This window comes from Bufo bufo, chromosome 3 (assembly GCF_905171765.1).
Source record: "Bufo bufo chromosome 3, aBufBuf1.1, whole genome shotgun sequence".
Classification (NCBI taxonomy): domain Eukaryota; kingdom Metazoa; phylum Chordata; class Amphibia; order Anura; family Bufonidae; genus Bufo; species Bufo bufo.
The window spans coordinates 28,514,534-28,541,522 of record NC_053391.1 but is presented as its reverse complement, the minus strand read 5'-3'; the positions used below and the strand labels follow the sequence as shown (position 1 = coordinate 28,541,522).

At 42.0% G+C, this 26,989-nt stretch overlaps 1 protein-coding gene and 1 long non-coding RNA gene across 18 annotated transcripts in view; one reads left to right on the top strand and one right to left on the bottom strand.

The window, feature by feature from the left end:
• The window catches only part of LOC120994415 (zinc finger protein 420-like), a 289,066-nt gene that overhangs the window by 90,984 nt on the left and 171,093 nt on the right, over window positions 1–26,989 (bottom strand). For 11 of the 17 annotated variants that reach the window (XM_040422960.1, XM_040422951.1, XM_040422959.1 and 8 more), the window contains 8 exons: window positions 25,904–25,979; window positions 25,672–25,796; window positions 25,392–25,559; window positions 14,794–14,917; window positions 14,577–14,674; window positions 550–625; window positions 311–435; window positions 33–200 (listed from right to left, as the gene is read on the bottom strand). In XM_040422960.1, the coding sequence (XP_040278894.1) occupies window positions 33–200; window positions 311–435; window positions 550–625; window positions 14,577–14,674; window positions 14,794–14,917; window positions 25,392–25,559; window positions 25,672–25,796; window positions 25,904–25,979 (960 nt within the window). Of the gene's footprint in view, window positions 1–32; window positions 201–310; window positions 436–549; window positions 626–14,576; window positions 14,675–14,793; window positions 14,918–21,874; window positions 24,059–25,185; window positions 25,310–25,391; window positions 25,560–25,671; window positions 25,797–25,903; window positions 25,980–26,989 lie in introns of those variants that run through there. The other 6 variants (XM_040422948.1, XM_040422949.1, XM_040422962.1 and 3 more) reach the window with 6 other exon arrangements.
• LOC120994436 lies at window positions 162–26,606 on the top strand. The gene is made up of 3 exons (XR_005777415.1): window positions 162–202; window positions 18,322–18,327; window positions 25,680–26,606. It is a non-coding gene; the product is annotated as an uncharacterized LOC120994436 (long non-coding RNA).

The window sequence follows — 26,989 nt, the reverse complement described above, 5'->3', positions numbered from 1 at the left end:
TATAATTTCCCAGCATTCCCGGCAGCGCTCACCTCTCTGGTCAGCAGCTCAGTGATCCTGTTGGTAAGTTCTGGGATCTTCTGCTCATGTATCAGTGAATAAGGTAGAGGCTCGGTGATGGCTCCTGGGGTCCTGCTCCATTCTCCTGACACATGGGGTGTCACACACTCACCAGATGACTTCTTCACTACTGTGTAATCCTGTTTGGGAAGACACAGATCAATACATGTATTCTAAGAGTCCTTTACCTTTCCAGTCATTTCCCTGCATTATTACTAGAGATAAGAGTGATGTCATGTGAGACTCTCACCTCTCCAGTTATCAAGTAGATGATGTCTAGGGTGAGGTCTAATGTCCTCGCAGCCATGAGGTCTCTGTCCTCGTCCATCTTTGGTAGGTCATTGAAAGAAAACTTTCCATGTGAGAGACCTGTACCTGAGGAATATGGGAAGGGGGGGAAGACAAATGAGAACTAGATGTAAACTCACATCTTACATGAAGTATAGAGTCTCACTAATGGGGAGTATTAAATGATTAGTTAGAGCATACAAATGTGGTGACTTGAGGTAGCGTTAACTGGGTTTCTTGGAAGTCTACACGACAGCACATCAGACATTGCCCCGTCCTGAAGGGAGAGGAAAAACACAGAGAGGTAAAAGAACACCATCCACTTTACCAAAAATCTAAAAAGGCAGAAGATAAGAAATATAGAAGGTCATTTCTGGAACTGGTGTAAAGTAGAACTGGCTTAGTTGCCCATAGCAACCAACCAGATTCCACCTTTCATTTTTCACAGCTCCTTTGAAAAATGAAAGGCGGAATCTGATTGGTTGCTATGAGCAACCAAGCCAGTTCTACTTTACACCAGTTTGATAAATCTCCCTTTAAATATTTAATCTATTTCAGCTCTGAATTTCTGTCCTCTCTCCGATGTTTCTTAGCCCACAAGGTGCATACATCGGCTTTCATTCTTTTATAAGATCAGTTGATCTGTTTATAATGTCCAGATTACAAATATTATCTGGATTCCCTTCCACCATAAATGCCTTTAGCATTGAGAAAGTACAAGGAAACTTCTTCCAACTGTTCAAAGAGCTGGACCCTGATAGAAGATCCAGAAGGACAACAATGAGACTTTGTCTTTTACCCATCAGCAGGAACATTTGCTATTTTGCTGCATGAAATGTTCTGAGCCGATCCTGAAATGGACAGCGGTGCTCATCACTAGGGGTGAGCGAATCGACTTCTGATGAAACATCCGAAGTCTATTTACATAAAACCTCGTTCTAATACTGTACGGAGCAGGACCTCCATACAGTATTAGAATGTATTAACTCCGATGAGCCGAAGTTATTGCTTCGCGAAGTCTCGCGAGACTTCGTGTAATAACTTCATAAATTAATTTGTACTGTAAATTTCTCGAACTCGGGTTTGGTTCCAAGGTACCACTTTTTTATTTATCAAGGGGAGAAAACAGAACTGGATCGCACATCCACAATGCTATGCTTAGATCTAATCAGACTCGCTTCTCAGCGCAATATTTAAAGGGGTTGTGATATACCCATAATATCACCCCGGCCAGAAGAAAGCCATTACTTTCAGCTAAAAACAATAAGGCATGTTGTGAGTTTGCGAAAAGGCATGTGGGAGACTCCCAAAATGTATGGAGGAAGGTGCTCTGGTCTGATGAGACTAAAATGGAACTTTTAGGCCATCAAAGAAAACGCTATGTCTGGCGCAAACCCAACACATCACCCAAAGAACACCATCCCCACAGTGAAACATGGTGGTGGCAGCATCATGCTGGGGGGATGGGGCTGGTAAACTGGTCAGAGTTGAGGGATAGATGGATGGTGCTAAATACAGAGATATTCTTGAGCAAAACCTGTCCCACTCTGTGCGTGATTTAAGGCTAGGACGGAGGTTCACCTTCCAGCAGGACAATGACCCCAAACACCCTGCTAAAGCAACACTTAAGTGGTTTAAGGGGAAGCATGTAAATGTGTTGGAATGGCCTAGTCAATCCAATAGAAAATCTGTGGTCAGACGTAAAGATTGCTATTCACAAGTCCAAACCATCCAACTCGAAGGAGCTGGAACAGATTTGCAAGGAGGAATGGGCAAAAATCCCAGTGGTAAGAAGTGGCAAGCTCATAGAGACTTATCCAAAGCGACTTGGAGCTGTGATTGCCGCAAAAGGTGGCTCTACAAAGTATTGACTTTAGAGGGGTGAATAGTTATACACATTGACTTTTTCTGTTATTTTGTCCTATTTGTTGTTTGCTTCACAATAAAAAACCATCTTCAAAGTTGTGGGTATGTTCTGTAAATTAAATGATGCAAATCCTCAAGCAATCCATGTTAATTCCAGGTTGTGAGGCACCAAAATACGAAAAAAAGTCAAGGGGGTGAATACTTTTGCAAGTTACTGTGTATATATATATATATATATATATATATATATATATATATATATATATACACACACACACACACACACACACTCACCTAAAGAATTATTAGGAACACCATACTAATACGGTGTTGGACCCCCTTTTGCCTTCAGAACTGCCTTAATTCTACGTGGCATTGATTCAACAAGGTGCTGATAGCATTCTTTAGAAATGTTGGCCCATATTGATAGGATAGCATCTTGCAGTTGATGGAGATTTGAGGGATGCACATCCAGGGCACGAAGCTCCCGTTCCACCACATCCTATTGGGTTGAGATCTGGTGACTGTGGGGGCCATTTTAGTACAATGAACTCATTGTCATGTTCAAGAAACCAATTTGAAATGATTCAAGCTTTGTGACATGGTGCATTATCCTGCTGGAAGTAATCAGAGGATGGATACATGTTCTCATTCTGTTTACGCCAAATTCGGACTCTACCATTTCAATTGTCTCAACAGAAATCGAGACTCATCAGACTAGGCAACATTTTTCCAGTCTTCAACAGTCCAATTTTGGTGAGCTTGTGCAAATTGTAGCCTCTTTTTCCTATTTGTAGTGGAGATGAGTGGTACCCGGTGGGGTCTTCTGCTGTTGTAGCACATCCGCCTCAAGGTTGTGCGTGTTGTGGCTTCACAAATGCTTTGCTGCATACTTCGGTTGTAACGAGTGGTTATTTCAGTCAACGTTGCTCTTCTATCAGCTTGAATCAGTCGGCCAATTCTCCTCTGACCTCTAGCATTCACAAGGCATTTTTGCCAACAGGACTGCCGCATACTGGATGTTTTTCCCTTTTCGCACCATTCTTTGTAAACCCTAGAAATGGTTGTGCGTGAAAATCCCAGTAACTGAGCAGATTGGGAAATACTCAGACCAGCCCGTCTGGCACCAACAACCATGCCACGCTCAAAATTGCTTAAATCACCTTTCTTTCCCATTCTGACATTCAGTTTGGAGTTCAGGAGATTGTCTTGACCAGGACCACACCCCTAAATGCATTGAAGCAACTGCCATGTGATTGGTTGACTAGATAATTGCATTCATGAGAAATAGAACAGGTGTTCCTAATAATTCTTTAGGTGAGTGTATATTTTATAGTGTGTGTGTGTGTGTGTATATATATATATATATACACATACACACACACACATACATACATACATATACACAACCGGGTTCCAAAAAAGTTGGGACGCTATACAAATCGTGAATAAAAACTGAATGCAATGATGTGGAGGTGCCAACTTCTAATATTTTATTCAGAATAGAACATAAATCACGGAACAAAAGTTTAAACTGAGAAAATGTACCATTTTAAGGGAAAAATATGTTGAATCAGAATTTCATGGTGTCAACAAATCCCCAAAAAGTTGGGACAAGGCCATTTTCACCACTGTGTGGCATCTCCCCTTCTTCTTACAACACTCAACAGATGTCTGGGGACCGAGGAGACCAGTTTCTCAAGTTTAGAAATAGGAATGCTCTCCCATTCTTGTCTAATACAGGCCTCTAACTGTTCAATCGTCTTGGGCCTTCTTTGTTGCACCTTCCTCTTTATGATGCGCCAAATGTTCTCTATAGGTGAAAGATCTGGACTGCAGACTGGCCATTTCAGTACCCGGATCCTTCTCCTACGCAGCCATGATGTTGTGATTGATGCAGAATGTGGTCTGGCATTATCTTGTTGAAAAATGCAGGGTCTTCCCTGAAAGAGATAACGTCTGGATGGGAGCATATGTTGTTCCAGAACCTGAATATATTTTTCTGCATTGATGGTGCCTTTCCAGACATACAAGCTGCCCATGCCACACGCACTCATGCAACCCCATACCATCAGAGATGCAGGCTTCTGAACTGAGCGTTGATAACAACTTGGGTTGTCCTTGTCCTCTTTGGTCCGGATGACATGGCGTCCCAGATTTCCAAAAAGAACTTCGAATTGTGACTCGTCTGACCACAGAACAGTCTTCCATTTTGCCACACTCCATTTTAAATGATCCCTGGCCCAGTGAAAACTACCTGAGCTTGTGGATCTTGCTTAGAAATGGCTTCTTCTTTCCACTGTAGAGTTTCAGCTGGCAACGGCGGATGGCACGGTGGATTGTGTTCACTGACAATGGTTTCTGGAAGTATTCCTGAGCCCATTCTGTGATTTCCTTTACAGTAGCATTCCTGTTTGTGGTGCAGTGTCGTTTAAGGGCCCGGAGATCAAGGGCATCCAGTATGGTTTTACGGCCTTGACCCTTACGCACAGAGATTGTTCCAGATTCTCTGAATCTTCAGATGATGTTATGCAAAGTTGATGATGATAGATGCAAAGTCTTTGCAATTTTTCGCTGGGTAACACCTTTCTGATATTGCTCCACTATCTTTCTGCGCAACATTGTGGGAATTGGTGATCCTCTACCCATCTTGGCTTCTGAGAGACACTACCACTCTGAGAAGCTCTTTTTATACCCAATCATGTTGCCAATTGACCTAATTAGTGTTAATTGGTCTTCCAGCTCTTCGTTATGCTCAAATTTACTTTTTCCAGCCTCTTATTGCTACTTGTCCCAACTTTTTGGGGATTTGTTGACACTGTGAAAATTGGAATCAACGTATTTTTCCTTTAAAATGATACATTTACTCGGATTAAACGTTTGATCTGTCATCTACGTTCTATTACAAATAAAATATTGACATTTGCCATCTCCACATCATTGCATTCAGTTTTTATTCACAATTTGTTTAGTGTCCCAACTTTTTTGGAATCCGGTTTGTAAAAAATTATGGTTCTCAGACTATGGAGACACTAAAACATGATTTTTTTTAAATTCAAAAATGCTGTTATTGTGTAAAACATAAATAAATAAAAAAAAGTATACATATTAGGTATCTCCACGTCCATAAGAACCTGCTGTATAAATATATCACATGACCTAACCCCTCAAGTGAACACATTAAAAAATAAAAAATAAAAAGTGTCAAAAAAGCAATTTTGTGTCACCTTACATTACAAAAAAGTGTAATACCAAGAGATCAAAAAGTCATACGCACCCTAAAATAATACCAAACTGTCATCTCATATCGAAAAAAATTAGCCCCTATATAAGACGGTCACCCAAAAAATAAAAAAAACTATGGCTTTTAGAATATGGAGACACTAAAAAATCTTTTTTTTTTTAAAACTGAAACAAAAAAACATATTTGATGATGTCGCGTCCGTAACAACCTGCTCTATAAAAATACCACATGATCTAACCTGTCAAAGGAACATTGTAAATAAAAAATAAAAATAAAAAAAGGTGCCAAAACAACTATTTTTTTGTTACCTTGTCTCACAAAAAGTGTAATATAGAACAACTAAAAATCATATTTACCTTAAAATAGTACCATCAAAACTGCCACCTTATCCAGGAGTTTCCAAAATGTTTTTATTTTATTAGAGTTTCTACTCTAGCGGTGCATCAGGGGTTTTCAAATATGATATGCCAGCTTAAAATTATCCCAGTGAAATCTGCCTTCCAAAAACCATATGGCGTTCCTTTCCTACTAAGCCCTGCCATGTGCCCGTACAGCAGTTTATGACCACATATGGGGTGTTTCTGTAAACTACAGAATCAGGGCAATAAATAGTTTTGTTTGGCTGTTAACCCTTGCTTTGTTACTGAAAAAAAAAAGATTAAAATGGAAAATCTCCCAAAACAGTTAAATTCTAAAATTTAATCTCCATTTTCCTTAAATTCTTGTTGAGCATCTAAAGGGTTAACAAAGTTTGTAAAATCAGTTTTTAATACCTTGAGGGGTGTAATTTCTAAAAATGGGGTCATTTTTGGGAGGTTTCTATTATGTAAGCCCGACAACGTGATGTGACTTCAGACCTGAACTGGTCCTTAAAAAGCGGGTTTTGGAAATTTTCAAGATCTGCTTCTAAGCCTTCTAACGTCTCCGAAAAATAAAATGGCATTCACAAAATGATCCAAACATGAAGTAGACATATGGGGAATGAAAAGTAATAACTATTTATGGAATTATTGCTATCTATTATAAAAGTAAAGAAATTTAAATTTGGAAATTTTTCCAAATTTGGGGTAAATTTCGTCATGAAGTATAATGTGTGATGAGAAAACAATCTCAGAATGGCCTGGATAAGTAAAAGCATTTTAAAAGTTATCACCACATAAAGTGACACATGTCAGATTTGCTAAAAATGGCCTTGGCAGAAAGGTGAAAAATGGCTTGGTCCTGAAAGGGTTAAAAGGGACCGTCCAGATCTATAGATGACATATTCTCTGGATAGGTCATCAGTATCTGATCGGTGGGGGCCTGACAAACGGCATCCCCGCCAATCAGCTGGATGAAGAGAAGGCAGTGCTCCATGCGAGGTCCGCTTCCTCTTCATTACACTGCTTGTCGTCTCGCAAGTGCAGTGTAATAAAAGTACTCACTGCATTCAGGTGAATGGAGCCAGTGCTTGTAATTATACTATGTCTCTGCTCCAGAGGAGACAACGCATAGTGTAATGACCAGGAAGCACCGCCTCCTCTTCATACAGCTGATCAGCGGGGTGCCACGTGCCGGACCACTGCCGATCAGATATTGATGACCTATCTTGATGATCATGAATATATATGGAAGGACAACCCCTTTCACCCCTTCAGGACCAGGCCATTTTCCAATTTTTACTTTTAGCCTTCCCGGAGCCATATCTTTTATAATTTTCCATTTAAATAACTGTATGAGGGCTTATTTTTTTTGTTTCGGGACAAATAGTATTTTTTATTGGCACCATCTACTTTTGAATTTGATGTGGTATAAAGCTGTAAAATCCAGATGGGGTGTAATGTAAAAAATAAATAAATCTGCCACAGTGTAATTACAGAGATACCACATTTGCAATTTTTTTCTTTTAATACTGATCATATATTCTTTTCTTTACTTCTCTATATTCCGATTCCCATTTCTGTTTTAGAATTCTGTCTACGTTGATGACTGAGGGCTCATTTTATGCGTTGTGATCTGTAGTTTTATTATTTATACCACTTTGGAGTGTGTGGGTGAGTGGGTTTTTGATCACTTTTTATTCTTTTATTTTAATGATTTTTTATTTATTTTTTCAGTTAAACCGTCCACTCTATGGGATACATATTTTAATAGTGATCGCTTATTTATTTATTTTTAAGTGGCAGTGACAAAGATAATTTATATTTTTACTTTATATTTATTTTTAGCTTTATTATGGAGAAAGAGGGATGATTTTAATTATAATATTTTAAAAAGCCCTCCTTATTTAAAAGCCCTCCTAAGGGATCTGAACATGGGATCTTTAGATTGCTTCTCCTATAGATTGCTGTGAATTAGAATTTGCAGTCTAAGGGCTCATGCACACAAGTGTGTGTGCCCCGTTCCTGTATTGCGGACAGCAAACATCCCATTGACTTGAATGGGTCTGCAATCTGCAAGATACAGAGTGGTATGGAGCGGAGGCACGGATCAGAAGCCCACGGAAGCAGTACAAAGTGCTTCCAAAGGATTTCTCTCCGCGCTTCTGCACCAAAAAAATAGAACGTGTTCTATCTTTTTGTGGTGCGGATTGTATCTTGCGGATCTCAGACCCGTTGAAGTGAATAGGTTCACATCTGCAAACTGCCTGCACTCGGCTGGTACCTGTGCATTGCGGACCACTATATGTGGGGCAGCACTCTTGGGGAAAGCCACCTCAGATGCTGTGGTTACAAAAGACCATGGCATCTGTCTGCGATCAGCATTATGGTCAATCACAGACATTAGCCCTGGGTCTCATTAAAACAGCAGAAATCCTTTCTGTATTTCAGTTATCTCACCAATCTGAGGTATCTGGGTGAGATATACACACCTTCCACCACAGTAGATATAGATAGATATAGAGATGTAAATAGATACAGTAAATAATGATTGATAGATATCTGTCCATCTTCACACACATTATACACTGGGAACACTTAAACAACACATTGTAACTCCAAGTCAATAACACTTCTGTGAAATCCAACTGTCCACTTAGGAAGTAACACTGAGTGACAATCAATTTCACATGCTGTTGTGCAAATGGGATAGACAACAGGTGGAAATTATAGGCAATTAGCAAGACACCCCCAATAAAGGAGTGGTTCTGCCGGTGGTGACCACAGACCACATCTCAGTTCATATGCTTCCTGACTGATGTTTTGGTCACTTTTGAATGCTGGCAGTGCTTTGACTCTAGTGGTAGCATGAGACAGAGTCTACAACCCACACAAGTGGCTCAGGTAGTGCAGCTTATCCAGGATGGCACATCAATGCGAGCTGTGGCAAGAAGGTTTGCTGTGTCTGTCAGCGTAGTGTCCAGAGCATGGAGGCGCTACCAGGAGACAGGCCAGTACATCAGGAGACGTGGAGGAGGCCGTAGGAGGGCAACAACCCAGCAACAGGACCTCTACCTCTGCCTTTGTGCAAGGAGGAACAGGAGGAGCACTGCCAGAGCCCTGCAAAATGACCTCCAGCAGGCCACAAATGTGCATGTGTCTGCTCAAACGGTCAGAAACAGACTCCATGAGGGTGATATGAGGGCCCGACGTCCACAGGTGGGGGTTGTGCTTACAGCCCAACACCGTACAGGACGTTTGGCATTTGCCAGAGAACACCAAGATTGGCAAATTCTCCACTGGCACCCTGTGCTCTTCACAGATGAAAGCAGGTTCACACTGAGCACATGTGACAGACGTGACAGAGTCTGGAGATGCCGTGGAGAACGTTCTGCGGCCTGCAACATCCTCCAGCATGACCGATTTGGCATTGGGTTAGTAATGGTGTGGGTGGCATTTCTTTGGAGGGCTGCACAGCCCTCCATGTGCTCGCCAGAGGTAGCCTGACTGCCATTAGGTACCGAGATAAGATCCTCAGACCCCTTGTGAGACCATATGCTGGTGTGGTTGGCCCTGGGTTCCTCCTAATGCAAGACAATGCTAGACCTCATGTGGCTGGAGTGTGTCAGCAGTTCCTGCAAGACAAAGGCATTGATGCTATGGACTGGCCCGCCCGTTCCCCAGACCTGAATCCAATTGAGCACATCTGGGACATCATGTCTTGCTCTATCCACCAACGTCACGTTGCACCACAGACTGTCCAGGAGTTGGCAGATGCTTTAGTCCAGGTCTGGGAGGAGATCCCTCAGGAGACTGTCCGCCACCTCATCAGGAGCATGCACAGGCGTTGTAGGGAGGTCACACAGGCACGTGGAGGCCACACACACTACTGAGCCTCATTTTGACTTGTTTTAAGGACATTACATCAAAGTTAGCCTGTAGTGTGTTTTTCCACTTTAATTTTGAGTGTGACTCCAAATACAGACCTCCATGGGTTTAAAAATTTGATTTCCATTTTTTTTATTTTTGTGTGATTTTGTTGTCAGCACATTCAACTATGTAAAGAACAAAGTATTTCAGAAGAATATTTAATTAACTCAGATCTAGGATGTGCTATTTTTGTGTTCCCTTTATTTTTTTGAGCAGTGTATATATATATACACACACACCCTGTACACCTATGTACAGATCCACACACATGTATGTAATTTATATATATCACATTGTGGGAAAAGCAGTAACCTTTATTCAATGCTGGGAATGTAGGATTGCTATCATGTTGATTTCTCTATGAAGTTATTTGACTGGTGAACTGATTTGGTGCTGTTGTCAGGTGCTGTAGTTTTATTAGGGGGAAACTGTACAAAAAGTATTTCAAAAAGTCTTTTTTAATTTAAACTATAGCTCATTGTTTAAATATGCAAATTATTATAATTCGTTTCCTATTTTGCATTGGATCGTTTTATTGTATAATATGTATAGTTTCACGTGAATAGGGTGATAATGGTGATGGTTTTGGTTGGTATGGGCATTATTTTCTTTTATGTATTTATTATTTTTTTTTTACTTTTGTTAACTAATATTTTCAAATCTATTTCTGCTACAAAAAAATTATGGGAGACACTGACTTATTTTGCAAATTTTCATTTTTTTCCCTTTTATTTGTATATCATTTATTTTGTATTTTTTTTAATAATCACCTTATTACTTATTTTTTAAATATATTTTTGTCAAAAAATATGTCGCCCAAAAGGTCATAAAAAGACTGTTGGGGGACAGTGAACAATATTATTTTGCACCTCTTACTTTTTATTTTTTTTATTTTAATTATATTTATTTATTTTTTTTTGGCAAAGTTTTTATATATATATATATATATATATATATATATATATATTAGACACATACACTGCTCAAAAAAAATAAAGGGAACACAAAAATAACACATCCTAGATCTGAATTAATTAAATATTCTTCTGAAATACTTTGTTCTTTACATAGTTGAATGTGCTGACAACAAAATCACACAAAAAAAAATAATTTTTTTAACCCATGGAGGTCTGGATTTGGAGTCACCCTCAAAATTAAAGTGGAAAAACACACTACAGGCTGATCCAACTTTGATGTAATGTCCTTAAAACAAGTCAAAATGAGGCTCAGTAGTGTGTGTGGCCTCCACCAGCATATGGTCTCACAAGGGGTCTGAGGATCTCATCTCGGTACCTAATGGCAGTCAGGCTACCTCTGGCGAGCACATGGAGGGCTGTGTGGCCCTCCAAAGAAATGCCACCCCACACCATTACTGACCCAATGCCAAACTGGTCATGCTGCAGACTGTTGCAGGCCGCAGAACGTTCTCCACCGCGTCTCCAGACTCTGTCACGTCTGTCACATGTGCTCAGTGTGAACCTGCTTTCATCTGTGAAGAGCACAGGGCGCCAGTGGCGAATTTGCCAATCTTGGTGTTTTCTGGCAAATGCCAAACGTCCTGCACGGTGTTGGGCTGTAAGCACAACCCCCACCTATGGACGTCGGGCCCTCATATCACCCTCATGGAGTCTGTTTCTGACCGTTTGAGCAGACACATGCACATTTGTGGCCTGCTGGAGGTCATTTTGCAGGGATCTGGCAGTGCTCCTCCTGTTCCTCCTTGCACAAAGGCAGAGGTAGCGGTCCTGCTGCTGGGTTGTTGCCCTCCTACGGCCTCCTCCACGTCTCCTGATGTACTGGCCTGTCTCCTGGTAGCGCCTCCATGCTCTGGACACTACGCTGACAGACACAGCAAACCTTCTTGCCACAGCTCGCATTGATGTGCCATCCTGGATAAGCTGCACTACCTGAGCCACTTGTGTGGGTTGTAGACTCTGTCTCATGCTACCACTAGAGTGAAAGCACCGGCAGCGGTGACCAAAACATCAGCCAGGAAGCATAGGAACTGAGAAGTGGTCAGGTCACCACCTGCAGAACCACTCCTTTATTGGGGGTGTCTTGCTAATTGCCTATAATTTCCACCTGTTGTCTATCCCATTTGAACAACAGCATGTAAAATTCATTGTCACTCAGTGTTGCTTCCTAAGTGGACAGTTTGATTTCACAGAAGTGTGATTGACTTGGAGTTACATTGTGTTGTTTAAGTGTTCCCTTTATTTTTTTGAGCAGTGTATATATATATATTTTTTTTTTTTTTTTGCCACACAAAATGTCCCCTAAAGGCCTTAAAAAGAGCTCTAGGGGATTCCTGACATTTTTTTTTATTTTTATTTTGCACCTTTTTCTTGGGTTTTAAATTTTTTTTTTTTTACATTTTTTAATTTTTTTTTTTTAAATATACATATTTGGCACATAATTTGTCCCCAAAAGGTGCTTTGAAAGGCCTTTGGGACACAGAATTATTATTTTTTTTGCACTATTTCCACTGTGACTGGAGCATCCAAAGGAGCCCCAGTTACAGGGGAAACAAGCCTGCTGGCGGCGGGGGGGGGGGGGGGGTTATTGTACAAGGCATATGTCACCGCCAGTTCTGTGAGAAGGTCTGTTTGATGTTCTTCTCTACCTCTTGCATGACGTTCTTTGTTTTGGTTTCACTTTGTCATCTCCTTTCCTTCTCCCAGCTGTCACCCTTTTACACTAATTGTCTCCCTTTATATTCCCTCCCATACTGCCTCACTTTGCGGTTTATACTTCTTCCTGGATGAGTTGTTCACTGCTGGAGGCTGCTACTGCTGATTCCTCAGATAAGTCTTTTTCCTTTATTTGTGTTTCCTTGCTGGCTTGATTCTAGGTGACCCTGACTCCGTTCGTATTAAGTGCAGGGAGCCGGTGGTCGTGTCCCCTCACTATTATAGGGTTTTCAGGTGTCACACAGTATTAGGTACGTGGGTATGCAATCGTCTACCATAAAGACCTTTGCATGGGCATAGCAGTCAGGGAGAGCTCTAGGGGTTTTATACGGCTCACCCATATGCTCCTTAGTTTGTGATCAAGCCAGTCGGATGTTTATTTATAAGTTCTAGCTTTCTGCAACACCATCCGTGACAGCATAGCTGATCAGCGTCTACTGACCCTGCATCTCTGTGCTCTTCTGCCCCCAAGACACCCGGCTATCACATAATCGCCAGGGTCTAAACTGCACAGTGCTCCTCAGTGGGGTACTAAGGGGGGGAGTGGGGGGCGGTCTGGCCCGTGTGCCGGCTCTCAGGGGGGTGCCAGAAGCAATGAGCACTTCCATCAATAAAGATGGAAGCGCTCACTGCTGGAGCGCTGGGAACTGATGTCCTGTCCCTCACCACTCAGCTCCCCGCGCTTCTCTCCTTCTTCAGGCAAGCGGCGCACAGAATGGTGAAGCAGGAAGACTTTTCCCTGCTCCACCATTCAGCCTGCAAGCACAGATTGCACTGCTGACCTGTGTGGGTGGAGCCTGCAGCCTGGGAATCTGAATAAGCTCCGCCCACACAGTGCTGCAGAGCGATCTGCGCCTGTAGGGAAGAGAGAAAAAGGGGTTGAGCGGCACTCCTTGTTAGAGGGTGGGCGGTGCTCTGTGGTAAAGGTACATCTAATTTTTATCAAAAGACCACGGCACTCTGTAGTTGATTATAAGTTGCTTGTTTTATTTCATTTCATATATTTTTTATCTTTTTTATCCATCCAAAAAATAGCCACTGGCCAACGTTTCGGTCTAGTCTTAGACCTTGTTCACGGCGTTAGTCTGTATAGTACGGAGTATATAGGATGGTGCAGGGAAGAGAGGACTGTGAACTTCAGGAACTGGACATGGTGAGTACTTTCTGTGTTATTATTTTTAATAGAGAGGGGGCACAGAGGACTTTATTACTATGGAAGGGACGCAGACAGAGAACATTACTACTATGGAGGGGGCACAGAGGGCATTACTAATGTGAAGGAAGCACAATGGGCATTTCTATTATGGAGGGGGCAGAGAGCCAGAGGGTACTACAATGATGTGGGCACAGAGGGCATTATTACTGTAAAGAGGGCACACTGGGGATTTCTACTATAGAGGGGGCACAGAGGTCATTACTAGCACAGTGGGCATTACTACTATTAAGGGGGACAATGGGCATCATTACTGTGAAGGGGGCACATTGGGGATTATTACTGTGAAGGGGGAACATTGGGGATTATTACTGTGAAGGGGGCACATTGGGGATTATTAATGTGAAGGGGCACATTGGGGATTATTAATGTGAAGGGGGCACATTGGGGATTATTACTCTGAAGGGGCACATTGGGGATTATTACTGTGAAGGGGCACATTGAGGATTATTACTGTGAATGCAGCACAAAGAGGGCATTACAACTGTGAATGGGGCACAGAGAGGGCACAATGTGGGCATAACTACTGTGAGGGGGCCCAACGTGGGAATAACTACTGTGAGGGGGCACACATCTGTCCAAAACTACTGTGAATTTTGTACAATGGGGGCAATACGACTGGGGGGTGTGACAATTTTTTTAAAGTATTGGGGAGGGGTGCCAGAGAAAGGACCCGCCCCGGGTGCCAAGGCGCTCCTTGAGGAGAAAGCAGAAGCGCTGATAAACCGCTTCTGTCTTCTAAGCTCTCCCGCTGTCACAACCGGGGACCCGACCTGCTCCTGCTAGCGAGCAGGAGATGTAGTCCAGTGCTGTGGGGCGCTCCGAGCAGTTGTGCACCCCTGATATAGAACATATACTGCTTCGCAGGAGAAGTCTAGTAGATAGAGTCACTACAACAATCTATAGAGAATTTGTAGAAATCTCACCTGATGATCCAGTGGGACATTTTGCTTTTCCTCAGGACAATACTGGGAATATAGAGGACTAGGGCATCTCTCTAGTGGATTTCTCCTACTGGACTCATCTATAGGAAATAAACCCAGTGACTGAATACATTGTCTATATGTGATGATGAGTTGATGGGTGAAACTAGGTGATCCTCAAACCTGATCTCCACTATAATGAAGGAAGGTCTCCTCTTACCCGATGATGTGAAGGGCTGGTGGTCCTTCATCATGAAGTCCTTGTACAGATCCTTGTGATCTTCTAAATACTCCCACTCCTCCATGGAGAAATAGACAGTGACATCCTGACACCTTATAGGAACCTGACACACACAATCATACAGTCATCCTCCAGACACCTCCTCGGCGTTATTGTATAATGCCCCAGCATTCCCAGCAGCGCTCACCTCTCTGGTCAGCAGCTCAGTGATCCTGGTGGTAAGTTCTAGGATCTTCTGCTCGTGTATCAATGAATGAGGTGGAGTCTCGGAAATTGCTCCAGGGGTCCTGCTCCATTCTCCTGACACATGGGGTGTCACACACTCACCAGACGAATTCTTCACTACTGTGTAATCCTGTGTATGGGGAGACACCGATCACTACATGTAATCTAAGAGTCCTTCACCTTTCCAGTCATTTCCCTGTATTATTACTAGAGATAAGAGTGATGTCATGTGAGACTCACCTCTCCAGTTATCAAGTAGATGATGTCTAGGGTGAGGTCTAATATCCTTGCAGCCATGAGGTTTCTGTCCTCGTCCATCCTTGTTAGGTCATTAATGAAAAGGACTATAGTCTTTCAAACAGAACTTGAGAGTCCTGAATCTAAGAAACACTGAAGATTTAGTGCTAAGATACAATTGGAGGAATACATATATTTTAGATGAGCGAACCTGAAAAGATTCAGTTTGTTTCAAGTTCACCAATTTTTTTTTCTCCATTTTCACATACTGGATTGGCAGAGATGCGTTCCTGCCTTTTAAACATGCTAATGTAGCAAAGCTCGAAAAATAGCTAAGCCAGCCTCACATCTGCAACTAGCTCTTTCAGGACCAAACCCCTTTAGCAGAGTAAAGCATATGAGAACAGCTTTTCAAGTGGAACCTCTGGGTGGGTACTACTTCTGTTATGGAGACCAGTTGATATACGTGAGGCTAAGCAACACTTCTCTTAATTTCTGTGGAACATATATGCTAATTATAATGTCTAACATTTGCTGGCCTCAGACAGGTTTAGTAAAGCTAATTTGAATATGTTTCCCAGAAACCCAGAGGGACTTCTTCTGGACTACAATACTGCGTACATGTACTCAGCATACTACAGGCTCTCCATAATTTTCCTTTTACGGAATTCTATTCACAATTTAACACACCATACAAGAATATATGCATTTACCCCTTAAAGGAGTTGTCCCACAAAAATATTGCACATTCAAAACAGTAAAGAAAATTTTAGAAGTGAGAGTCCTGCATCCTAGGGAAAACCACGTGGATTGAACGGAGGCTCACATCTTACATGAAGCTCAGTGTCTCACCATTGGGAGTTATAAAGGTGTACTGAAAGCATATGAGGGAGGTGACGCTGTGATTGAGATATATAAATCTGAACAAAAATAATCCAGGGCTCAGAGACAAAATGAAGCTAAGACACCACGAGTTACGGATAGAAAATCATTAGATATGGTGACTTACCGTACACTGCACAACACAGGTCAATTGTCCTCATCATCCATATTGGAGATGATTTTCCACTGATAGGTTATCAGTGCTCCACCACCAGTAACACCTTTTAGGGGGTAAGAGCTCCTGACTTCATCAGACATTAAAGAGAACATTATAATTACATCCCATAATGACTGACTGGGAGTAAAATTAATTGATTAAACACTGGCTGGCTACAAGAAGAGACTTGTGACACACAAATGGGAAGTTAGTGTTCCACAGGTGGGAAGTACCATGTATTCCAAACATAGGAAGTCTGTGTTCCACAGACAGGAAGTACCATGTGTTCCAAACGCAGGAAGTCTGTTCCACAGACAGGAAGTACCATGTGTTCCAAACGCAGGAAGTCTGTGTTCCACAGACAGGAAGTACCATGTGTTCCAAATGCAGGAAGTCTGTGTTCCACAGACAGGAAGTACCATGTGTCCCAAACTCAAGAAGTCTGTGTTCCACAGACAGGAAGTACCATGTGTTTCAAATACAGGAGGTTTATGTTCCACACTTTACCGGGCATATTACTGTCAGGGGGCACTGTACTGGGCATATTACTGTGAGGGGGTTACTGGGCATATTACTATTAGGGGGCACTTTACTGGGCAATTTACTGTCAGGGGACACAAAACTGGGCATAACTATTGTGAGAGGGCACCTATCTGACCATAACTACTGTGAGAGGGCACCTATCTGGGCACAACTACTGAAAGGGGCACCTATCTGGGCATCACTACAGAGATGGGGCACCTAACTACTGTGAGGGGGCACCTATCTGGGCATCACTACTGTGAGGGGGCACATTTCTGGGCATTACTACTGTGAGGGGGCACATATCTGGCCATCACTACGGTGAGGGGGCACATATCTGACCATAGCTACTGTGAAGGGGCACATAACTGGGCATATTACTGTAAGGGGCCACATATCTGGGTATATTACTGTCAGGTGACATATATCTGGTCATAACTTCTGTGAAGGGGGCACAATTGTGGCATAACTACTGTGTGGTGGCATAAAGGAGGAATAATTACTATGTGGCGGCATTTAGGGGACAGGATGGGATTAGGTGTTATGTTTTGGGCGGATTTAGAGGCGTGGCCAAGTCCTAAAAAAATGTGAATGTGACTGATATTAGCCGCTCCCCTTATAATGCTCCAGCGCTGATATAACCTCCAGAGGGCAGGGGGGAACAGTAAATAGGCATGGCTACGAGGGAAAGGGGGGGGGGATATAGGGTACTTTCACACTAGCGTTTTTCTTTTCCGGTATTGAGTTCCATCCTAGGGGCTCAATACCGGAAAAAAATTGATCAGTTTTATCCTTATGCATTCTGAATGGAGAGCAATCCGTTCAGTATGCATCAGGATGTCTTCAGTTCAGTCACTGTACGGTTTTTGGACAGAGAAAATACCGCAGCATGCTGCAGTATTTTCTCCGTCCAAAATTCCAGAACACATGCCGGATCCGGCATTATTTTACATTGAAATGCATTAATACCGGATCCGGCCCTAAGTGTTCCGGAAAAAAATGGATCCGGTCTTGCGGTCTGCGCATTCGCAGACCTTTAAAAATGTGAAAAAGATAAATACCGGATCTGTTTTTCCGGATGACAACTGGAGAGACGGATCCAGTATTGCAATACATTTGAGAGACGGATCCACATCCGCATCTGTCTACAAATGGTATCCGTTTGCATACAGATTGCCGGATCTGGCAGGCAGTTTCGGCGATGCTAGTGTGAAAGTTCCCTAAGGTGAAATAGTAGGTGGGCAGGGGTCTGGGAGGGGGCAATGGCTTTAAGGGGACACAAGATTTTTCAGGGGCTCTATGAGGTCAGGGGGGGGCACAGAATTACATTGTACGGAAGCTTATCTGTATTGATCACAGGCAGGTGATAGGCGGCACCTTTCGAACTTTCATAACTTTCCTCCCACAGTAACTTACCCCCCTGCTGCTGTGTGGAGTAGGAGGGATGCATGGACCAGTGAGGGGACTAAATGTCTTACCTCCAGCAACAGGTCAGAAGGTGCAGAGTCTCTGCTGGCAATTCTTATTATCTCCTTCACCCACTGCTCCTCTGTCAGAAGTCTCCGCTGCCTCCTCACATGGACTGTCACACTGCAGAGAGGAGGGGGACACTGTCTTGACTCGTGGGTTGAGTAAAGATTGATATGGGCCACTGGGGGCAGCTGTGAGCGGGCCCCTATTTTATTTCCTTTCAGCATGGCCCCTGACAGCAGTACTGCCCTGACAGTGCCTCAGTATTAAAGAGCGGTCTCATATATCGCCGTCTGCATCTTGTTGAACTGTTGCCACCATCCCCGCTGTGTCATGGGGCCACTACTTGAATCTTGGGGCACTGCACGGTTAAGTCCACGGTGATAAATTAGACCTGATTTTAACAGTGACCTGTAATACTGACGCACAGCGATTCGACAGCTAACAGAAGAGATTAAAAAGCATGTGCTTGCACTGTGACAACATGCATTAAAAGAGCATTTTTTTTCTCCAGTACTTTATTGGCGCTGCCTCCATTTCTTTATTTTGGACACAGCTCCTGCAGGGGCGTACACAGGTTTTTTGGCTTTACTGAAGGGTGCTGTAATCTTTTATTTTTGTTTAACAGAAGGGATTAGCTATGAATCTTGGTGCCCTGAACAGTGATAAAGACGACGATAAATACATCTGTAATGCTGATGGCACAGTACCTACAGAACGGATTCACTATGAATGTGGGTGCGCTAGAACGTAATGCACAAGGCGATACACTCTGGGTAGCCAGATATCTGGGGTCCTATAACGATATTTACTAGTGATGAGCGGCAGGTGCAATATTCGAATTTGCGATATTTCGGCGAATATTCGCGATTATTTACTTGATTGCGAAATTTTTCAAGCTGCTAGAAGTTTACTGAAACTGGAGAAAATGGTTGGCACGGCAGAACATTACAATAGCTTTATATGCAGATAGAGTGCTCCAATATATTCACGATTGCGCAAATCAACAATTAATGATGCGCATATTTTTCCGCAATACATGCAACTTCACATTTTAGCAGGTTTGACTACATATTACTGATTTGTGCACTAAGTATTGTTGTGAACTTGTGACATCACAGCACTATGTCTGTAGTATGTATGTATGGACAGCAAAACCAAAAATCACACTACCTAACACCCTGCACTGGAACCTATCAGCTACACTATATCAGGATATAACCTACACTAACTATCTAACACTAACTATCTTTATTATATATATATATATATATATATATATATATATATATTGTAGGAAGACGCAAGGGGCCGTCGTTGATGGAAGGTATGTGTTACCGAGATTCCTGGCCTCGGTGAGGTAAGAGCCGGTAGTTTTAAGTGTCAGCGGCAGCTAGTGCTGAATGACACTGTTTTGTTGTTAGTATGGCTGTAAAGTCGATCTGGGCCGGCTCTTACTGGGAGTTGGCCTATATAAAACCCAGCCAGCAGTCTCAGCTGGGTGTGGTTTTTCCTCCATCTGACAGAAGCTGGGGAGTCTCTGTGTTTTGGGACCTGCTGTGGACTGCGGATGGAAAACCGCTAACCAGGTGAAGATTTTGTTCTATGGACATTGCATGGTGTGAACAAACACCTAGACTGTGAACGGTCATTTTATTTTTCCTTATGTGTGAATAAACACCGAACTGTTTAAGTTAAAGACTATGTGATTGCTTCTATACTGCGTCCGCTAGCCTGTCTACCAGAGCAAAACCCCACAATATATATATATATATATATATATATATATATATACACATACACTCATCTAAAGAATTATTAGGAACACCATACTAATACGGTGTTGGACCCCCTTTTGCCTTCAGAACTGCCTTAATTCTACGTGGCATTGATTCAACAAGGTGCTGATAGCATTCTTAAGAAATGTTGGCCCATATTGATAGGATAGCATCTTGCAGTTGATGGAGATTTGAGGGATGCACATCCAGGGCACGAAGCTCCCGTTCCACCACATCCCAAAGATGCTCTATTGGGTTGAGATCTGGTGACTGGGGGGGCCATTTTAGTACAGTGAACTCATTGTCATGTTCAAGAAACCAATTTGAAATGATTGGAGCTTTGTGACATGGTGCATTATCCTGCTGGAAGTAGCCATCAGATGATGGATACATGTTCTCATTCTGTTCACGCCAAATTTGGACTCTACCATTTGAATGTCTCAACAGAAATCGAGACTCATCAGACCAGGCAACATTTTTCCAGTCTTCAACAGTCCAATTTTGGTGAGCTCGTGCAAATTGTAGCCTCTTTTTCCTATTTGTGGAGATGAGTGGTACCCGGTGGGGTCTTCTGCTGTTGTAGCCCATCCGCCTCAAGGGTGTGCGTGTAGTGGCTTCACAAATGCTTTGCTGCATACCTCGGTTGTAACGAGTGGTTATTTCAGTCAACGTTGCTCTTCTATCAGCTTGAATCAGTCGGCCCATTCTCCTCTGACCTCTAGCATCCACAAGGCATTTTTGCCCACAGGACTGCCGCATACTGGATGTTTTTCCCTTTTCACACTATTCTTTGTAAACCCTAGAAATGGTTGTGCGTGAAAATCCCAGTAACTGAGCAAATTGTGAAATACTCAGACTGGCCCGTCTGGCACCAACAACCATGCCACGCTCAAAATTGCTTAAATCACCTTTCTTTCCCATTCTGACATTCAGTTTGGAGTTCAGGAGATTGTCTTGACCAGGACCACCCCCCTAAATGCATTGAAGCAACTGCCATGTGATTGGTTGACTAGATAATTACATTAATGAGAAATAGAACAGGTGTTCCTAATAATTCTTTAGGTTAGTGTATATAAGCTAACTAACTAATGTGACAGCAAAACAGAGAGCACAGCAATGACACTGCTGCCTCTCTCATAACTAAAAAAAATGCAGAAAATGCCTGCTAGGGGTTCTTATATAGTAAAGGGGTAGGCAACTTTTTTGCTAGGGATGTTGCTAAGCTCAGACAAAGACATTGCTGCCTTCTCATTAACCCACAAGCAAGAAGCAGGGAGGGATCAGATGGAAAAAAAATGAATATTCTCGAATACGAATATATAGCACTATATTCTAAATATTCACAAATTCTCAAAGTGCCGATATTCGCGCCCAATACTAATAACTGCATGTAATTCCTGGCCAATAACAACCTCTTGGAGGCAGCGAGGGAAGGAGTTAAATATTGCAAGTAGGTGCCAAGTTTGGTAATTAAAGCTCTCATTTATCTTAGATTTCTAGTTTAATTCTGCATACTTTGTCATATAGATTATGGTTTCCATTCTGTATATTGTAGTGTCCTGCCTCACTGTCCCAGGTATGAGGTCTTCATTTTCAGGGTTATGAAAGTGTCCACGCTATCCTCGACTGCCAATGCAACCCATCGGCAACGCATCAACAAGCTATGTGAAGACTTGTTTTCCGCAGGACGAGCTGAAACTTTCAATGGCACCATTTTGTGGTTCATACAACTTACTGATTAATTCTGTCTAGTGGAATTGAAAAGAACAGCAATTTCACCACTGTTATTTTATTTATCGATTAAAAATTTGCTCCACCCACTGTGTGGCATATATAACCCATTACCGTTATTCAACAGGTCATTGTTTCTAGTGACACCAAATTTATTCTTTTTTTTTATACACTTAAAAAATATTTGTCTTAAAGTCACATTCTTAGAATCATAATTTTTCTTTATCTTTATGCAATGCTCATGTTATTTTGCACAATGAGCTATAATTTTCATTGGTACCATAATGGGGTACATAAGTCTTTTTGATCACTTTTTAATCTTTTTTGGGAGGAGGCAGTGATTTCTGTTCATAGTTTGAAACTGGTATTGCAGCTTGTCTTTATTGCTGTGAATGGAGCAGAGCTGTGTGAATTCTTACATGTTTCACAAGTTTTGAACTCTGGCGAAAACATTTCCCACATTCTGTACATAAATATGGCTTTTCTCCTGTGTGAGTTCTTATATGGTCCATAAGTTTCGATCTCAGGCGAAAACATTTTCCACATTCTGTACAAGAATATGGCTTCTCTCCTGTGTGAATTCTCTGGTGGTTTACAAGATCTGATTTATTATTAAAAAATTTCCCACATTCTGTACATGAATTTGTCTTCTCTCCTGTGTGAATTCTCCGGTGTTTCACAAGATCTGATTTATGGTTAAAACATTTCCCACATTCTAAACATGAATATGGCTTCTCTCCTGTATGAGTTCTCAGATGAACAAGAAGACTTGATTTGTGACTAAAACACTTCTCACATTCAGTACATGAAAATGGCCTCTCCCCTGTGTGAACTCTTATGTGGTCGATAAGTATCGATTTCTGACAAAAACATTTCCCACATACTGTACATGCATATGGCTTCTCTCCTGTGTGAATTTTCTGGTGTTTCACAAGATCTGATTTATCATTAAAACATTTTCCACACTCATGGCATGAATTAGGCTTCTCTCCTGTGTGAATTTTCTGGTGTTTCAGAAGATCTGATTTATGGATAAAACCTTTCCCACATTCTGAACATGAATATGGCCTCTCCCCTGTGTGAGTTCTCAGATGAATAACAAGACTTGATTTGTGACTAAAACACTTCCCACATTCTGGACATAAATTTGGTTTCTCCCCTGTGTGAATTCTCTGATGAATAACAAGACTTGATTTGTGACGAAAACACTTCCTACATTCAGGGCATGAAAATGGCTTCTCTCCTGTGTGAATTCTTAGATGTATAACAAGCTTTGATTTAAGGTTAAACCATTTACCACATTCTAAACAGGAATTCTCTCCTGTATGAGTTCTTAGGTGTTCTAAAAGACTTGATTTGTGACTAAAACTTTTCCCACATTCTGAACATGAATATGGCTTCTGCCCTGTGTGAATTAGTAGATGTTCTAAAAGCCTCGATTTCCGACTAAAACACTTCCCACATTCTGAGCACTTAAATGGCACCTTTCCATTGTGAGTTCTTTGATGTTGTACAAGATTTGTTTTCCGAATAAAGCACTTCCCACATTCAGGACATGAAAATGGCTTCTCTCCAGTGTGACTTCTCTGATGTGCAGCAAGATTCTCTTTCTGCCTAAAACATTTCTCACATTGTGGGCATGAAAATGGCTTCTCACCTGTGTGAACTCTTAGATGTTTCAAAAGACTTGATTTCTGACTAAAACACTTCCCACATTCTGAGCACGTAAATGGCATTTTTCCTTTGTGAGTTTTTTGATGTTGTACAAGATTTGAATTCCGAATAAAGCACTTCCCACATTCAGGACATGAAAATGGCTTCTCTCCAGTGTGACTACTCTGATGTGCAACAAGATTCTTTTTCTGCCTAAAACATTTCTCACATTCTGGGCATGAAAATGGTTTCTCTCTTGTGTGAGTTTTCTGATGTTCAACAAGATGGGATTTCCTACTAAAACATTTCCCGCATTCTGAACAGGAAAATGGCTTCTCCCCTGTGTGAATCCTCTGATGTGCCTCAAGACTTGATTTTTTACATTCTGTACATGCAGATGACTTTACATGTTTGTGAATTTTCTCATGTGTAGAAAGACTATCGTTCTTTTTCAAAGGCTTCCCACATTTAAAAACGTTAACCATCCTTTGCCCAGTTCTCGTTTTGCCAATCTCAGATGAATTATCATCTACATCATTGGATGGAGATACAGGGAGGCGTGAATCGGATCCTCTCATTGAGTCTTCACCTGGGAAAAGAAACAAAATAATTGATATTCCATCATTTGTATGTGATAACGCAGTACCACTAAGCTAAGGGTGCCCAAAAAATAGGAGTCATGTACTTCCTGCAAATTCATGGTCAATAAATCACTGCAAAAGGTGCACCACAATAATATGCAACTGACAAAACTGGCCAAACCCTCACGCTGATGTTAAAAACTGAGACTTTAGCCAATATAGTCCAGTCAGGAACATATCGGAGCCCAAGGCACCCCATCAAGGTATCTCAGTGTGGCATGGGTCATACCGCTAACCTACCTACAGTGTGTGAACACAGTCCGAAAGGTGCTGAGGTCCGACTCACAGCCAAGCTCCCACATACCTCCATAGTAAGATCACTAATACAATGGTCATGCACAACCAGATTTTCTTGCAGCTCCTTGTTTGCCCTCCTAGACACTCTACTAAAACTGCCTCACAAAAATAATCAATGTTCTAGATGAGATCTTCCTTTCTAAAAACTCTCATACACTTTAGTGGACTGCTGGACAAACCTACCAAGAATGGTGGAATCTATATGGGGAGCTCCCACTTCTTCCCAAACAGATGATGTCAGGGGAGAGAAGGATGGGACTAAATTTATATTTTTGCCTGATCCGTTTGATCTCCACAGAGCTAAACCACCACCAGTGGCATCTAGCAGAAGCTTTTTCCTCTCTTCTCATTAAATACAAATTTGGTTGAATATGTAAGTGGCCGGCTTAAAATAAATGCAAAAAATTAGGTATCTCAGGGTTGTTTTGCGAAATATAATGCCCCTAGCTGTGGCTTATGACTTTCTTTGATGGTGTTACCTCAAAGACCATTCTTAGACATTGTCTGTTGGGGAGGTTATTGTTTCATATGACATATGTCCAAACGTGAGTGTCCCACCACGTGATGGAAGAAGAAATGTCTCTACAGTTGTTACCACAAGAATGTTACCAATTAACAGTTTATGACAGTGTCTAGATGCATTGGCATTAGTATATGTGGGCCAGTGACTGAATACACTAGAGAAGACTTATCATACCCTCATTGCAGAATGTGATGGGTTAATCTAGGTGATCCTCAAACCTGGTCTCCCCTATAATGAAAGAAGATCTCCTCTTACCCGATGATGTGAGGGGCTGGTGATCCTTTATCATGAAGTCCTTGTACAGATCCTTGTGTCTTTTTAAATACTCCCACTGCTCCATGGAGAAATAGACAGTGACATCCTGACACCTTATAGGAACCTAACACACACAATCATACAATCATCCTCGAGACCTCCTTGGCGTTATTGTAGAATGTCCCAGCATTCCCAGCAGCACTCACCTCTCCGGTCAGCAGCTCAGTGATCCTGTTAGTAAGTTCTAGGATCTTCGGCTCATGTATCAATGAATGAGGTAGAGGCTCGGTGATGGCTCCTGGGGCCCTGCTCCATTCTCTTGACACACAGGGTGTCACACACTCACCATATGACTTTTTCACTACTGTGTAATCCTGTGTATGGGGAGAAACTGATCACTACATGTATTCTAAGAGTCCTTCACCTTTCCAGTCATTTACCTGTATTATTAATAGACATAAGAGTGATGTCATGTAAGACTCTCACCTCTCTAGTTATCAAGTAAATGATCTCTAGGGTGAGGTCTAATATCCTCGCAGCCATGTGGTTTCTGCCCTCGTCTATCCTTGGTGGGTCATTGAAAGAAAACTTTCCGTGTAAGAGGCCTGTATCTGAGGAATATGTCGGAAGACAAATGAGAACTAGGTGTAAACTCACATCTTACATTAAGTATAGAGCCTCACTAATGGGGAGTTTTAAAGGATTAGTTAGATCATACAATGGTGGTGACTTGAGGAACCGTTAACTTTGTTTCTTGGAAGTCTCCACGACAGCACATCAGACATTGCCACATCCTGAAGGGAGAGGAAAGACACAGAGAGGTAAATGATCACCATCTGCAGCGGACCACTCCACCCGAAGCCCCCACATCAAGTTGTTAAAGGAATAAAAGTTTTTGTTGTGACGCCAGTTGCATTTCAGCAACGAGGACATAGAGTCCCCTTTTAGTGATGTGGTTAGTGGTTCCCAATATAGGAATGTCAAAATGGTGTAGGGTGGCCTACAATGTCCCTGTAGATGTTGTTATGCACATGTCAGACTGAGGGAAATATGGGTGCTGTCATGGAGACTATGAAGAAACCCAATTACCAGTATACCTGTATATAATTGTTTTTAATCCCAGTTATCTCCAGAACAGTACAAGAGATTTAACAAATGTTTAATACCGGGAGGGGGGGGGGGGGACCTGTAACTTTAGGACGGCCCAGCGCCGTGTAGGCTGCCCATGACATCAAGTCTTTAGACTTATGTTGTCACTCTGCATATTAATTTTACAGGAGCTGACCCTTTCTTCCCAGGAGATCATCGTAAGAAAGGGTAGGGATTGCTTCAATCCCCACTGATTGACTTTCTCCAAGAATTAAGGGGGGAATTTATCAAACTGGAGTAAAGTAGAACTGGCTTAGTTGCCCATAGCAACCAATCAGATTCCACCTTTCATTTTTCACAGCTTTTTTGAAAAATGAAAGGCGGAATCTGATTGGTTGCTATGAGCAACTAAGCCAGTTCTACTTTACACCAGTTTGAGAAATCTCCCTCTAAATATTTATTTTATTTTAGCTCTGAATTTCTGTCCTCTCTCCGATGTTTCTTAGCCCACAAGGTGCATACATCGGCTTTCATTCATTTATAAGATCAGTTGATCTGTTTATAGTGTCCAGATTACAAATATTATCTGGATTCCCTTCCACCATAAATGCCTTTAGCATTGAGAAAGTACAAGGAAACTTCTATCAGGGTCCAGCTCTTTGAACAGCTGGAAGAAGATCAAGAAGGAGAAGCACAACAAGGAGACTCTGTCTTT